The sequence below is a fragment of the Salvelinus alpinus genome, chromosome 30, assembly GCF_045679555.1.
Source record: "Salvelinus alpinus chromosome 30, SLU_Salpinus.1, whole genome shotgun sequence".
NCBI lineage: Eukaryota > Metazoa > Chordata > Actinopteri > Salmoniformes > Salmonidae > Salvelinus > Salvelinus alpinus.
The window spans coordinates 7697914-7712479 of record NC_092115.1 but is presented as its reverse complement, the minus strand read 5'-3'; the positions used below and the strand labels follow the sequence as shown (position 1 = coordinate 7712479).

Below are 14566 nucleotides of genomic sequence, written 5' to 3'. Positions count from 1 at the left end.
CCTGTCTGCCACTCTTTACCTCTTGGACTGGTTTTGACCTTTTGCCTGTCCACGACCATTCTCTTGCCTACTCCTTTTGGATTATATATAAACTACAAAGACTCTAATCATCTGCCTCCTGGGTCTGCATCTGTGTCTCACCTTGTGCCCTTATAAAACCTGTGGTTGTCAGAGGTGATCTCTGAAGATGCCGTAAACCTGTGGTTGTAAGAGGTGACCTCTGAAGATGCCTTAAACCTGTGGTTGTCAGAGGTGACCTCGGAAGATGTCTTAAACCTGTGGTTGTCAGTGGTGACCTCTGAAGATGCCTTAAACCTGTGGTTGTCAGAGGTGACCTCGGAAGATTCCTTAAACCTGTGGTTGTCAGAGGTGACCTCGCAAGATGTCTTAAACCTGTGGTTGTCAGAGCTGACCTCTGAAGATGCAAGGTCAGAACCCTCTGAAGAGGAAATGCAGCTCTTGGACACACAGGAAGATGAAGTCTGTCATCTGTGCGGTCATGCTTAGTCCGGTGACTTTTTTGTTGTTGTTATTATTTTTTTTAAGTACAATCGCACTGACCTGTGGATTGAAGAGGCCGACTGACATTGCTGACCTAGCAGAGATCTGGACTACGGAGGGAGGAAGATTAGAGGGATGGTTAGATGCTTTGTGTGCGATGGTAAAAAAAACACCAAAATGTTACTCTGGATAGAATGGATATGAACAAAAACCCACCCAAAAGAGGGGTCTGATTCAATGGAGTGACGTACCAGGAGACAGCTAACCTAAACCTGCGCACAGATGCATCATTTCCTAGTTCAGATGCAGTCGTAGCACCACCACGGCACCACACCATTGTCTGACCTCCTGGTTGACATGGTTCAGAGATTCCCCATTGATTTACATGCACCAGGCCTGCCTGTAGGTCATCGCAACAAAATCTCTTGATCATCTGGTGCAGAGTAGATCACCTGGTGCAGAGTAGATCATCTGGTAGAGAGTAGATCATCTGGTGCAGAGTAGATCATCTGGTGCAGAGTAGATCATCTGGTGCAGAGTAGATCATCTGGTGCAGAGTAGATCACCTGGTGCAGAGTAGATCACCTGGTGCAGAGTAGATCACCTGGTGCAGAGTAGATCATCTGGTGCAGAGTAGATCATCTGGTGCAGAGTAGATCATCTGGTGCAGAGTAGATCACCTGGTGCAGAGTAGATCACCTGGTGCAGAGTAGATCACCTGGTGCAGAGTAGATCATCTGGTGCAGAGTAGATCACCTGGTGCAGAGTAGATCACCTGGTGCAGAGTAGATCACCTGGTGCAGAGTAGATCACCTGGTGCAGAGTAGAGTCCTGTACGGGTCAGTTTTTTTGGAGCCTCCCCGGCCACGTCAATTCCAAGCCCCACCCGATACCCACATCAGGGCAGATTATTTCTCTTCAATCCACCCACATATAATTGTTCCCGAGAGCCAATCCGAGACCCGCCAAATAACATAAATTAATTAAATTGTTTTTCGCACTCCAGAGTACTAGGCTATTAGGCTATTCCCCTTCCCTGCATGAATTAATGTCTTAAAGCACAACTCTTGCACACACACACCACATGAATACTGATGAAACACACACACACACACACACACACACACACACACACACACACACACACACACACACACACACACACACACACACACACACACACACACACACACACACACACACACACACACACACACACACACACACACACACACACACACACACACACACACACACACACACACACACTAGAACCAGCTCACTTGTTTTTACTCTATGATTTGACTATTAGATGTTCAATGTTTCTTTTGAAAATAATATTTAAAAGATGCACCATGCAGAAATTGCTCTGCCATTTCCTGGTTCCTAAAATTAGTTTGGTTAATTTCAGTTTATTTGACAAAACAAGCAAGTATAGTCTAGAGAATCATTATACCATCTAAACCGATGTGAAACATATTTTCCCATAACCAATAATATTGTATTTTCAGCTGTTTTGAAGCTGGTGTTTAAAACCAAAAGTAAAAGATGTAAAAACTAAACTTAAGAACTGGAAGCATACACCATAGTGCCCTCCAAGCTCATCACTAAGCTAAGGAGCCTGGGACTGGGCACGACAAAATGTGGAATAAGTCAAGGGGTATGAATACTTTCTGAAGGTATTGTACATATTACCTCGACTAACCCGTACCCCTGCACATTGACTCGGTACCGGTACCCCTTGTATATAGCCTCGTGGTTGTCATTGTATTACTATTTTCCCTTTAGTTTATTAAGCAAATGTTTCTTACTTTTTGTATATTCTGGATTGTTGGTTAAGGGCTCATAAGTAAGCATTTCACGGTAAGGTCTACCTACACCTGTTGTATTTCAGCGCATGTGACAAATACAATTTGATATGATTTGCATCACATTAAATAAATAATCTTCAGAAATGACTTTGTCAAACCAACAAAATAACTGGGGCTTTTATAGTGATGGTGAAACTTGGAGAAATGTTGGGATTAATTGGGTTAAAATCTTCCTTAGAAGTGACAATGGGTTGACTGACCCTCCGTTGAGTTTTGGCACTTTAGCAGGCCATTATTTATAATAAAAATTGCCACTTCATTTAATAACAGGCTTTTAAAATTCAATACCGGTTCATCATTTCTACCTAAAATATCAAAGGAATGCAAAAGGCACTCTTTTCGTGGAATGACCCATTGTATTGTATTGTATTACACCCTATAAACATTTTCTACAGATCCCTTGGCCAAAATGTGTTTAATTTGTTAGTTATATTCATAAGAAAAATGAAATGTAATTATTATTTTTGTATGTTTTATTGAGATCTGTCCATGGATCCCTGCATACATCCGCTGCCGACTTTGAGCACCACTGGCTTAGCTCACAGTTGAGCAAACCAAACCATCAGTCCTAGCTTGCTGTTATGAAAAACAAATTTAAAAAATGCCAATAATGTTTTGAATTAGATTTTTTGCATTCAAAAACAGCTTGAGCATAGAACATGTAAAAATTAATTTCATAGCCATTGAATTATACTGTGCATTATAATTTAAAGGGACATAATACACACTCTAGAATGCCCTACAAGCCAATCAGAAATTAGTATTCAACAATACCATGGTATAAGTCGTGATCAATCTTCTCCATAGAGCTCGCCAGTTTGTAGATTTACCTCTGGGTTCGTTCAGCCATTCCTATGGGCAAAATGAATGGTGAAAGAATAGGGTATTGGAACTAACGCCGAAAATAAGGCCTATACGTTTTGTTCTATGAGATAATATCAGTCAGTTAACATGACCCTTTATGAATCATTAAGCCTTCATGTGTTGTTTAAATTCAATATACTGAACAAAAATATAAACACAACATGCAACAATTTCATCAATGTTACTGAGTTACAGTTCATATAAAGAAATCAGTCAATTGAAATAAATTAATTAGGCCCTAATTAATGGATTTCACATGACTGTGCATGGGTGCAGCCATGGGTGGGTATAGGCTCACCCACTTGGGAGCCAGGCCCACCCTCTGGGGAGCCAGGCCCACCCTCTGGGGAGCCAGGCCCAGCCAATCTGGGCCTGGCCAATTTTCCCCCAAAAAGGGGCTTTATTACAGACAGAAATACTCCTCAGTTTCATCAGCTGTCCAGGTTGCTGGTCTCAGACCATCCTGCAGGTGAAGAAGCCGGTTGTGGACGTCCTGGGCTGGCGTGGTTACACGTGGTGTGTGGTTGTGAGGCCAGTTGTACGGACTGCCAAATTCTCTAAAACAATGTTGGAGGACGCTTATGGGAAAATGACCTTTCAATTTCTGCACATTTTAGAGTGGCCTTTTATTGTCCCCAGCACAAGGTGCACCTGTGTAATGATCATGCTTTTTAATCAGCTTCTTGATATGCCACACCTGTCAAGTGGAAGGATTATCTTGACAAAGGAGAATGCTCACTGAAGGGGATGTAAACAAATTTGTGCTCAACATATTTCAGCTCATGAAACATGGGAGCAAAACGTTACATGTTGCGTTTATATTTTTGTTCATAAATGCTTCCAAGTTCCCCCCCAAAAAGTGATGTTAGCTGATGAAGGTTATGTCATAGTCCTAAAATATGGTATGTTTTGTTCTAAGTCTGTTTACCGCAATTCTAGCCATGACCACAATTGAGAGTAATAGTAATGTCGTCTTTTTGTAGGCACTAACTGTGCCATGGTTCGTTGAACAAACCCTATGGAGAAACAAATTTAGTTTTTGTAGTGTTTTTGGATAAACCCCGAAAATAAGGTTTGCGGTAAACAGACTTAGAACAAAACATACCAGATTTTAGGACTATGACATAACCTTCATCAGCTAACATCACTTTTTGGGGGGGGACTTGGAATTAGAAGGGAACCAGTTGTCTGCTGTGTGTTGAATGTGCAGTTGAGATTACTTTTAATTTTCAAAGAGAGGCTGAATTTTCGTTGCAATTAGGACATACATTGATGAAAAAGCGTTCACTTGTGATTTGTGGATTAAAATAAAAGTAAGCCTATTTAAAATGGTGTGAGAGTAGGCCTACTTCAACTCCAAGGTAGATGGCGACAGAGGTATTTTCTCTGTTTCACAACATTCTACTTGATGAGAGCCAAGCGCGACCACCGACCAGACAGCTGAGAGAGGAGAACAAGCACTGTCACCGGGCCAGTGGTACACGTATCAAGGTAGCTGCAACGCAGCATAGTAATTTACCGGCTTTTTTCGTAAGTGTTTTTGAATACTTATGATACATTCTCATACTGTGCGGTGTTTCGTTTTGTTAAAAGTAAAACCCAAACAATCTCAACTTGACAGGCGCAAAAACAGTCGGTAGCAAGCGAACTTTAGCTAGCTAGCTGCGCGTTAGCTAGCTGGTTAATGTTGCTAATGAGCCCATATGCTAGCTAACGACAACCACTAGTAAACGGGGAAAACGAACGAGATACTAGTTGTTGCATGTTGTAAGTGCGTTTTTTTTTATAACACACAGCTGACTGTAATAACGAGCTTCTAACTCAACTGATGTTAATTTGTTACAAAGTTAGCTGTGTCACAGGCGGTGCATCAGGGAAAACATTCCGTATAGAACTAGGAACAATTAACTCTACTAGCAACTGGTGCTGTAGTACTGAAACGGCAGTGTTTTCAGAGAGTATTGACACCCTTTTCCCCACATTTTGTTGTGTTACAGCCTGAATTTGAAAATGTTTTAAACTATTTTTTTTTTGTCACTGCCTACACACAAAACCCTATAATGTCAAAGTGGAATTATGTTTTTCGAATTGTAAGTATTCAACCCCATTTGTAACAGCAAAAATAAATCAGTTCTGGAGTTTAAAAAAAGGTGCATAATAAGTTGCATGGACTGTGTGCAATAAGAGTCTTAACATGATTTTTGAATGACTACCTCCTCTCTGTACCCAACACATACAGATAATTGTAAGGTACCTCAGTCACGCAGTGAATTTCATACACAGATTCAACCACAAAGACCAGGGAGGTTTTCCAATGCCTCGGTAGATGGGTAAAAATATAAAAAGCAGACATTGAATATCCCTTTGAGCAGTTAATTACACTTTGTAGTGACTGGGTGTCGACTGTGACTGGGTGTCGAGATACACCATCTACAAAAGACACAGGCATCCTTTCTAACTCCGTTGCCGGAGAGGAATGATTTCACCATGAGGCCTTGGCCAGGCCAATGGCCAGGCCAATGGCAGGCCAGGCCAATGGTGACTTTAAAACAGTTAGAGTTTAATTGCTGTGATAGGAGAAAAGTGAGGATGAATCAACAACATTGTAGTTACTCCACAATGTTAAACTAAATGACAAATATTCCAAAAACATGTATCCTGTTTGCAACAAGGCACTAAAGTAATAATGCAAAAAATGTGGCAAAGCAATTAACTTTTTGTCCTGAATACAAAGTGTTATGTTTGGGGCAAATACAACACATTACGGAGTACCACTCTCCATATTTTCAAGCATAGTGGTGGCTGCATCATGTTATGGGTATGCTTGTAAATATTAAGGACTGGAGTTTGTCAGGATAAAAAAACAGAAGCTGGCTAGGCACAGGCAAATTCCTAGAGGAAAACCTGGTTCATTCTGCTTTCCACCAGACACTGGGAGATTAATTCCCCTTTTAGCTGTACAATAACCTAAAACAAGTCCATATCTACACTGGAGTTGCTTACCAAGAAGAGAGTGAAAGTTCCTGAGTGACCGAGTTAGTTTTGACTTAAATATACTTTTTAAATATAATCTATGGAAAGACCTGAAAATGGTTGTCTAGCAATGATCAACAATCAATTTGACAGCTTGAAGACTTCTGAAAGAAATTATGGGCAAATGTAGCAAAATCCAGGTGTGGAACCCTCAGATTTACCCAGAAAGACTCACAGCTGTAATCACTGCCAAAGGTTATTTTCTAAAGTATTGACTGAGGGGTATGAATACTTATGTAAAGGAGATTTCTGTGTTTCTATCTCAATAGATTTGCAAACATTTCTAAACATGTTTGCACTTTGTCCTTGTTTGTCTGAGAAAATATCGATGAATTCAATTTTGAATTCAGGCTGTAACAACAAAATGTGGAATACATCACGGGATGTGAATACTTAGGCATTTTATCTAAGAGAACTGGCAATCTGCTGCTCCCTGTAAATTATTCTCTTAACTATTACAAATAATAATAATATGGTTTGGATACTGATATGTTTACTCGCCCACACCCAGTTGGATTTCCGTCTCGACTCGTTTGCGATTTAAATTCTGAAAGTCCCACATGTGATTCTAACACTCACTAGTGTCATTATGTAAATTGACATAGCCCAATAGGGAGTTTGTTAATTGATTTGAATGTTCCATCCCTTGCTGAAACAAATGGTATATTCAGGCGCTTTGGTTAAATTGAATGCTGAGTAAGGCTAGACGTTGTAGTTTGTGTTAATACACAAAATGATTGTGTAGTTGATCGTATCATGTTTTTGAAATCCAATGGTTGTATTAGTTTTTCACATTTACTAAATTTTCTAGATCAATGCAGATTCTGCTTAAGAACATCAAAATGATGTTATTGGTGGTGTAAACAACCACCCTAATGTGTGAGTCTATCCTTGGCCCGTCACTTCAGGAATAATGCACCAAAGATGGCCGCCACACACTCCATGCTGCAGGAGCGTATCCAGGTGGCCCAAGAGCTGCTCAAGCGTGTGGACCAGCTCTGTGCGAGGCAGGCGCGTGATGTGGAGGGCCGGGCCAAGCTCTGCAGCAAGCTGCGAGCCGAGCTCAAGTTCCTGACCAAGGTGGAGGCGGGCAAGGTGCTCATCAAGGAGTCCCACCTGCAGAGCACCAACCTCACCCACCTGAAGGTGGGTCTTGTGTATATATTGTATGTATTTTCCAATTGAATTACATGTTAAGGTTCCTTTTTAGAGTGCCCAATGGACAATTAGTCTTACTCTGTAGCTGTCCATTGTTTTACCCATCTGACAACGAGGACCATATTGGAAATATGTTGGTTGACTTTTTGGTTTAATCCTCACTGGTTTTTACTGTGTATTGTTGTATTCACATCAACTTGTATTTGTATTGTAAATCTTTCCAATAAATCTATATGAAAACAGGCCATTGTGGAGTCGGCAGAGTCACTGGAGATGGTGGTGAGCGTGCTGCATGTGTTCGCCTACGAGGACGCCAGCGGCACCAAGCAGACGCTGGTGGTGGATGTGGTGGCCAACGGCGGGCACACCTGGGTCAAGGCTATTGGGCGCAAGGCAGAGGCACTGCACAACATCTGGCAGGGTCGGGGCCAGTATGGCGACAAGAGTGTGGTGGAGCAGGCTGAGGACTTCCTGCAGGCCAGCCGCCAGCAGCCTGTGCAGTACAGCAACCCACACATTATCTTTGCCTTCTACAACGGCGTCTCCAGCCCAATGGCCGACCGCCTGCGAGAGATTGGCATCTCGGTGCGCGGGGACATTGTGGCGGTAAACTTGGTGATGGCGGAGGAGGAAGGAAGCGAGGAGGAAGACGGGGAGGGAGCAAACAAGGAGGGCATGGAACACTGCTACGAAGAGGAAGAGAGAGAAGGCAAGGCTGCGGAGGAAGATGAAGACGTTGAAAACTTTGTCGAAGAAGACGATGCAGGAGATGTGGAGGACACGCGAGTTGACCGCGACACCATTGTGGCCAGCCTGGCATTCCCCACCGAGGTCAAGGTGGATGTGTGCCGGCGGGCCAACCTGGACATCACCACACTCATCACGTACGTGTCGTCACTGAGCCACGGCCACTGCCGCTTGGCCTTCAAGGAGCAGGTGCTGACTGAGCAGGCAGCCCAGGAGCGCCAAGACAAGGTCCTCCCTCGCCTCCAGGAGTTCATGGCAGGCAAGGAGCTGTACGCGTGCCAGTCGGCCGTAAATGACTTCCGCGTCATCCTGGACACGCTCGGCGGCCCCGGCGAGAAGGCGCGCGCCGATGAGCTGCTGAGGCGGCTACAGGTGGTTCCCGACCAGCCGTCAGAGCGCACCCAGCGCCTCACGGCCAGCTCCAAGGTCAACCGCCGCTCGCTCATGATTTTCGGCACGGGCGACACACTACGGGCAGTCACAATGACGGCGAACAGTGGCTTTGTGAGGGCGGCGGCCAATCAGGGCGTGCGGTATAGCGTGTTCATCCACCAACCGCGCGCCTTGACGGAGGGCAAGGAGTGGAGGGCCACGCCCATATGAGAGAGGGAGAACTAACACCCACAGTGGCAGGAGGAAGAAGACTGATGATGAGCGAAGGGCTCTGACAGCGAACAGGAAGGAGAAGATTGTTTGTGGAATATACCACTGAACAGACATTAATTAAAAGGGGTGTGGAATATACCACTGAACAGTAATTAAATGGGTTGGGTGCCAGAACAGAGAGCACTTCTTTTTCTTTTTAGGGGGGGGGGGGGGGGGGGGACGACACACACACATAAAATATATATCACAGCTTTTTGCGATGTGTCACTAAACCACTACTGGTTTAGTTTAGCACGCAGTTGGTACAGGAGCATTCTTTTTGCAACAACTGCAGACAGTGGTGATAGTTGTTGTGTAGCCTATACTGTATATGCAAAAAATAATTAATGATATGATGATATGTCAGCGTATTGTATTTTAGGGCAATTTAAAACGGCTTTGGCCCAATGTGCTGAGGGTGAAGTATATTTGTTTTCTGTATTGCAAGTCTGAATTACATGTGAATAAAGCATCTCTAAAAAAATATCTATATATATTTGTGTATTTAGTAGATGTCGACCGATTTTAATCGGAATGGTCGATTTCAAGTTTTCCTAACAACCGGTAATTTTGGACGCCGATTTTGCCTATTTAAAAAAAAAAAACATTTACACCTTTATTTAACTAGGCAAGTCAGTTAAGAACACATTCTTATTTTCAATGACGGCTTAGGAACTGTGGGTTAACTGCCTTGTTCAGGGGCAGAATGACAGATTTTTTTACCTTGTCAGCTCAGGGATTCAATCTTGCAACCTTACGGTTAACTAGTCCAACGCTCTAACCACCTGCCTCACGAGGAGCCTGCCTGTTACGCGAATGCAGTAAGAAGCCAAGGTAAGTTGCTAGCTAGCATTAAACTTATCTTAAAAAAACAATCATAATAAAATCATAGTTTTAACTACACATGGTTGATGATATTACTAGTTTATCTAGTGTGTCCTGCGTTGCATATAATCGATGCAGTGCGCATTTGCGAAAAAGGACTGTCTTTGCTCCAACGTGTACCTAACCATAAACATCAATGCCTTTCTTAAAATCAATACACAGAAGTATATATTTTTAAACCTGCATATTTAGCTAAAAGAAATCCAGGTTAGCAGGCAATATTAACCAGGTGAAATTGTGTCACTTGAGTTCATTGCACGCAGAGTCAGCGTATATGCAACAGTTTGTGCTGCCTGGCTCATTGCGAACTAATTTGCCAGAAGTTTTTTTAATTTATTTTTTATCCGCTGATTAATCGGTATTGGCATTTTGGTCCTATAATAATCGATATCGGCGTTGAAAAATCATCAATCGGTCGACCTCTAGTATTTAGTTAGACATGCAATTTTATTGAATGAAGCTATTTCATTAAACATTTTGTGTGTGGCTCTAAACTGCTCCAACGACTATGGCGCTTCGTTGTAACTATTGTAATCATGTGAGACCAGTGCAGAATTTACAGTACAGTTTAATCCAATGCTATCACACTATATTCTTGTGTAGGCCTACAATTTAAGATTTTATGCTTGAAAACAAACCTGTTGGATACTTAACTTCTCGTTATTACCAATCACATCGGCCTATGAACTCGGCAAAAAAAAAGAACTTCCTCTCACTGTCAACTGTGTTTAATTTCAGCAAACTTAACATGTGTACATATTTGTATGAACATAAGGTTCAGTTTGTCTTTTTAAGTTCCACAGAAATTGAATAATGTGTCCCTGAACAAAGGGGGGGGGGAGTCAAAATCAAAAGTCAGTATCTGGTGTGGCCACCAGCTGCATTAAGTACTGCAGTGCATCTCCTCATGGACTGCACCAGATTTGCCAGTTCTTGCTGTGAGATGTTACCCCACTCTTCCACCAAGGCACCTGCAAGTTCTCAGACATTTCTGGGAGGAATGGCCCTCACCCTCTGATCCAACAGGTCCCAGACGTGCTCAATGGGATTGAGATCCGGACTCTTCTCTGGCCATAGCAGAACACTGACATTCCTGTCTTGCAGGAAATCACGTACAGAACGAGCAGTATGGCTGGTGGGATTGTCATGCTGTAGGGTCATGTCAGGATGAGCCTGCAGGAAGGGTACCACATGAGGGAGGAGGATGTCTTCCCTGTAATGCACAGCGTTGAGATTGCCTGCAATGACAACAAGCTCAGTCCGATGATGCTGTGACACACCGCCCCCAGACCATGACGGACCCTCCACCTCCAAATCAATCCCGCTCCAGAGTACAGGCCTCGGTGTAATGCTCATTCCTTAGACGACAAACGCGAATCCGACCATCACCCCTGGTGAGACAAAACCGCGACTCGTCAGTGAAAAGCACTTTTTGCCAGTCATGTCTGGTCCAGCAACGGTGGGTTTGTGCCCATAGGCGAGGACCTGCCTTACAACAGGCCTACAAGCCCTCAGTCCAGCCCCTCTATCCGCAATAGGCTGAGTCTGAGCACTGATGGAGGGATTGTGCATTCCTGGTGTAACTCGGGCAGTTGTTATTGCCATCCTGTACCTGTCCCGCATGTGTGATGTTCAGATGTACCAATCCTGTACAGGTGCTGTCCGTCCCGTCTCCCTGTCATAGGCGTCTCACAGTACGGACATTGCAATGTATTGCCCTGGCCACATCTGCAGTCCTCATGCCTCTTTGCAGCATGCCTAAGGCACAGTCACGCAGATGAGCAGGGACCCTGGGCATCTTTCTTTTGGTGTTTTTCAGAGTCAGTAGAAAGGCCTCTAGTGTCCTAAGTTTTCATAACTGTGACCTTAATTGCCTACCGTCTGTAAGCTGTTAGTGTCTTAACGACCGTTCCACAGGTGCATGTTCATTAATTGTTTATGGTTCATTGAACAAGCATGGGAAACAGTGTTTAAACCCTTTACAATGAAGATCTGAGAAGTTATTTGGATTTTTACAAATTATCTTTGAAGGACAGGGTCCTGAAAAAGAAAAGTTTTTTGCTGAGTTTAGTACCTACAGTGCATTCGGAAAGTATTCAGACTCCTTCACTTTTTCTACATTAAGGCAGCCTTATTCTGAAATTAATTCAATTATTCCCCCCCAAATCAATCTGCACACAATACCCCATAATGAAAAAGTGAAAACAGGTTTTTAGACTTTTTGCAAATTAAACAGAAATACCTTTTATTTACACCGTTTGCTATGAGATTTGAAATTTAGTTCAGGTGCTTCCTGTTTCCATTGATCATCCTTGACATTTCTACAACTTGATTGGAGTCCACCTGTGGTAAATTCGATTGATTGGAAAGACACACATCTGTCTTTATAAGGTCCCACAGTTGACCATGCATGTCAGAGCAAACCAAGCCACGAGGTTGAAGGAATTGTCCGTAGAACTCCGAGACAGCATTGTGTCGGGGCACAGATTTGGGAAATTGTACCAAAAAACGTCTTAAATGGTTCAAGTTTAGAACCACCAAGACTCTTCCTAGAGCTGGCAGCCAGCCAAACTGAGCAATTGGGGGAGAAGGGCCTTGGTCAGGTGGGGGGGGCCTTGATCAGGTGCTGTGGGTATGTTATTCAGCGGCAGGGACTGGAAGACTTGTCAGGATCGAGGGAAAGATGAATGGAGAAAAGTAAAGAGATCCTTGATGAAAACGTTCTCCAGAGCGCTCAGGACCTCAGACTGGGGGCGAAGGTTCACCTTCCAACAGGACAACGCAGGAGTGGCTTCGGGACAAATCTCAATGTCCTTGAGTGGCCCAGCCAGAGCCCGGACTTGTAACCAATCGAACACCTCTGGAGAGACCTGAAAATAACTGTGCAGCAACTCTCCCCATCCAACCTGACAGGGCTTGAGAGGATCTGTAGAGAAGAATGGAAGAAACTCCCCAAATACAGGTGTGCCAAGCTTGTAGCGTCATACCCAACAAGACTCGACTGTAATTGCTGCCAAAGGTGCATCAAGAAAGTACTGAGTGAAGGGTCTGAATACTTATGTAAATGCGATGTTTTTTTCATTTGTAATACACTTGCAAAAATTTCAAAAAATAATTGTTTGGTTATGGGGTATTGTGTGTAGATTTGAAGAGGGGGGAAAGCAATTTAATAAATTTTAGAACAAGGCTGTAATGTAATAAAGTGAAGGGGTCTGAATACTTTCCGAATGCTCCTCAATCTACTTGCCTTTGAGGGGGAAATGTTTTGTCTTGTCTATATTTTTGGGGATATGTTTGGAAAGGGGGTAGATTTTTCCCAGGTGGTATCTTTTAGGTCAGTTTGAAATTGTCAAGTGCTAATATTGAAATATTGCCGCTTGTTCAGCTGAGGGGTATACTACAAACTGGGATCATTGAGTTAGCGAGGAAACTTTCCTAAATGGTCTGTAATAACACTTTATTTTTTATTTTTAGGAAAGATGGCTTGAAAGAGGCATGGTCTAATTCACTCAACAACCAAAAACACATCTAAGTTTAGCTTTCTGGTTGTTAATCAAAGTTCGCTGGCTAATTTATAAATCCAGCTTTATACCATACACATCTGGAATGTAAAATGAGGCTAGATCAACTGTCCAATGGGATAAGGCTACGTGTACAGTGTTATGAGTATCTGTGTTACAGGTTATAATTTGTCCATTTGTAACGAGTTATGCCACATTCAAAACAACTGGGAACTCTAGAAAAAAAATACGAGGTCTAATCATGACTTCGGTAATCTTCAAGTCGGAAAGTCTGAGCTCTTTCTAGAGGCCCGAGTTGGATGACCGTTCAAAATAGATTTTTCCCCAGTCGGAGCTTGTCCCCCCCCCCAAGGAAAAGATGTCATACTCAATGGTCATACTGTCATCTGTAGCTACATTAAGCTCTTAGAATTACCGTATGACATCATTTTGTAAAGCAAAACATCTGACATCACCACATTCCTGTGTGGCTCAGTTGATAGAGCATGGTGCGCTGAATATTGACTATAAATGGGATTTCTGTGGAATGGAGAAGGAGACCATTTTGCATTTGTTTTTTGCCTGTATTTATAGAAGAATTTTTTGGATTGACATACAGAATTTTGTTACAAGAAAAAAAATAGGACCGGTTGTACTATTTAATGGTTTTGAAATAATGATTTATTTCAGAAATTCTGACATAGATAAAGATGTAGTATATTTAATTAAACTGCTAATAATACTAGGTAAATTTAATTTTCACAAATGGTCTAATTCAAAAACTAACTTTTTTTCACTTTATAAATGATTTAACAATATGGCACTACTAAAATTAAAAACAAAAAGGCAATTAAAACTTGTATTATTAATGAATATGATTTGTTTGTTTAGGATTCCTGGCAATGTAAACAGTTTGTATGTATGCGACTATTCCTCTTTTGTTTGTTGATATTTGTTAATAAAAAATTTAAATTAAAAGTAGAGCATGGTGCTTGCAATTTGGTTGTGGGTTCGATTCCCACGGATGACCAGTATGACTATGTATGCACTCACTAGTGTTAGTCACTCTGGATAAACGCTAGGGCGTCTGCTAAATGACTAGCATGTAAATGTTGAAATCATCATTTGTTGGGAGCAATGACGTGTATAAATCCTGGATTGCTGATGCTATGTATTGGCCAATGAGAGGCTTTGAAGCCACTGGTCGGTGATATTGACACTCCCGAGAAAAAGCAGTCTGTCCTCCGTAAAAATATAATGAAATTCTACAGATTGAGTGTTTAATAGTCACAGGGCTGCAGGTGTGATTGAAGGGTACAGTGAAAATCTTAGGCTCTGAGTTCCATTAAAAAAAAATATATA

At 42.4% G+C, this 14566-nt stretch overlaps 1 protein-coding gene across 2 annotated transcripts; it reads left to right on the top strand.

Annotated features, from left to right (window-relative positions):
* The first annotated feature begins 4612 nt into the window (after positions 1 to 4612).
* Positions 4613 to 8994, top strand: c30h7orf25 (chromosome 30 C7orf25 homolog). Of its 2 annotated transcripts, none has more exons than XM_071376761.1 (3): positions 4613 to 4727; positions 7178 to 7415; positions 7671 to 8994. In XM_071376761.1, exons 2-3 carry the CDS (start codon positions 7194 to 7196, stop codon positions 8775 to 8777), a joined length of 1329 nt encoding a protein of 442 aa, XP_071232862.1. In that variant the 5' UTR covers positions 4613 to 4727; positions 7178 to 7193; the 3' UTR covers positions 8778 to 8994. The 2 variants fall into 2 exon arrangements, with proteins under 2 accessions (XP_071232862.1, XP_071232861.1); XM_071376760.1 differs by having other exon boundaries at positions 4613 to 4766.
* Positions 8995 to 14566: the final 5572 nt, after the last annotated feature.

What these genes read in the sequence shown, in the direction of transcription:
- c30h7orf25 (XM_071376761.1), top strand. Translation starts at nt 7,194, where the DNA reads ATGGCCGCCACACACTCCATGCTGCAGGAGCGTATCCAGGTGGCCCAA. An exon ending in CCAACCTCACCCACCTGAAG is followed by an intron (nt 7,416 to 7,670) that starts GTGGGTCTTGTG and finishes ATATGAAAACAG; the next exon opens with GCCATTGTGGAGTCGGCAGA.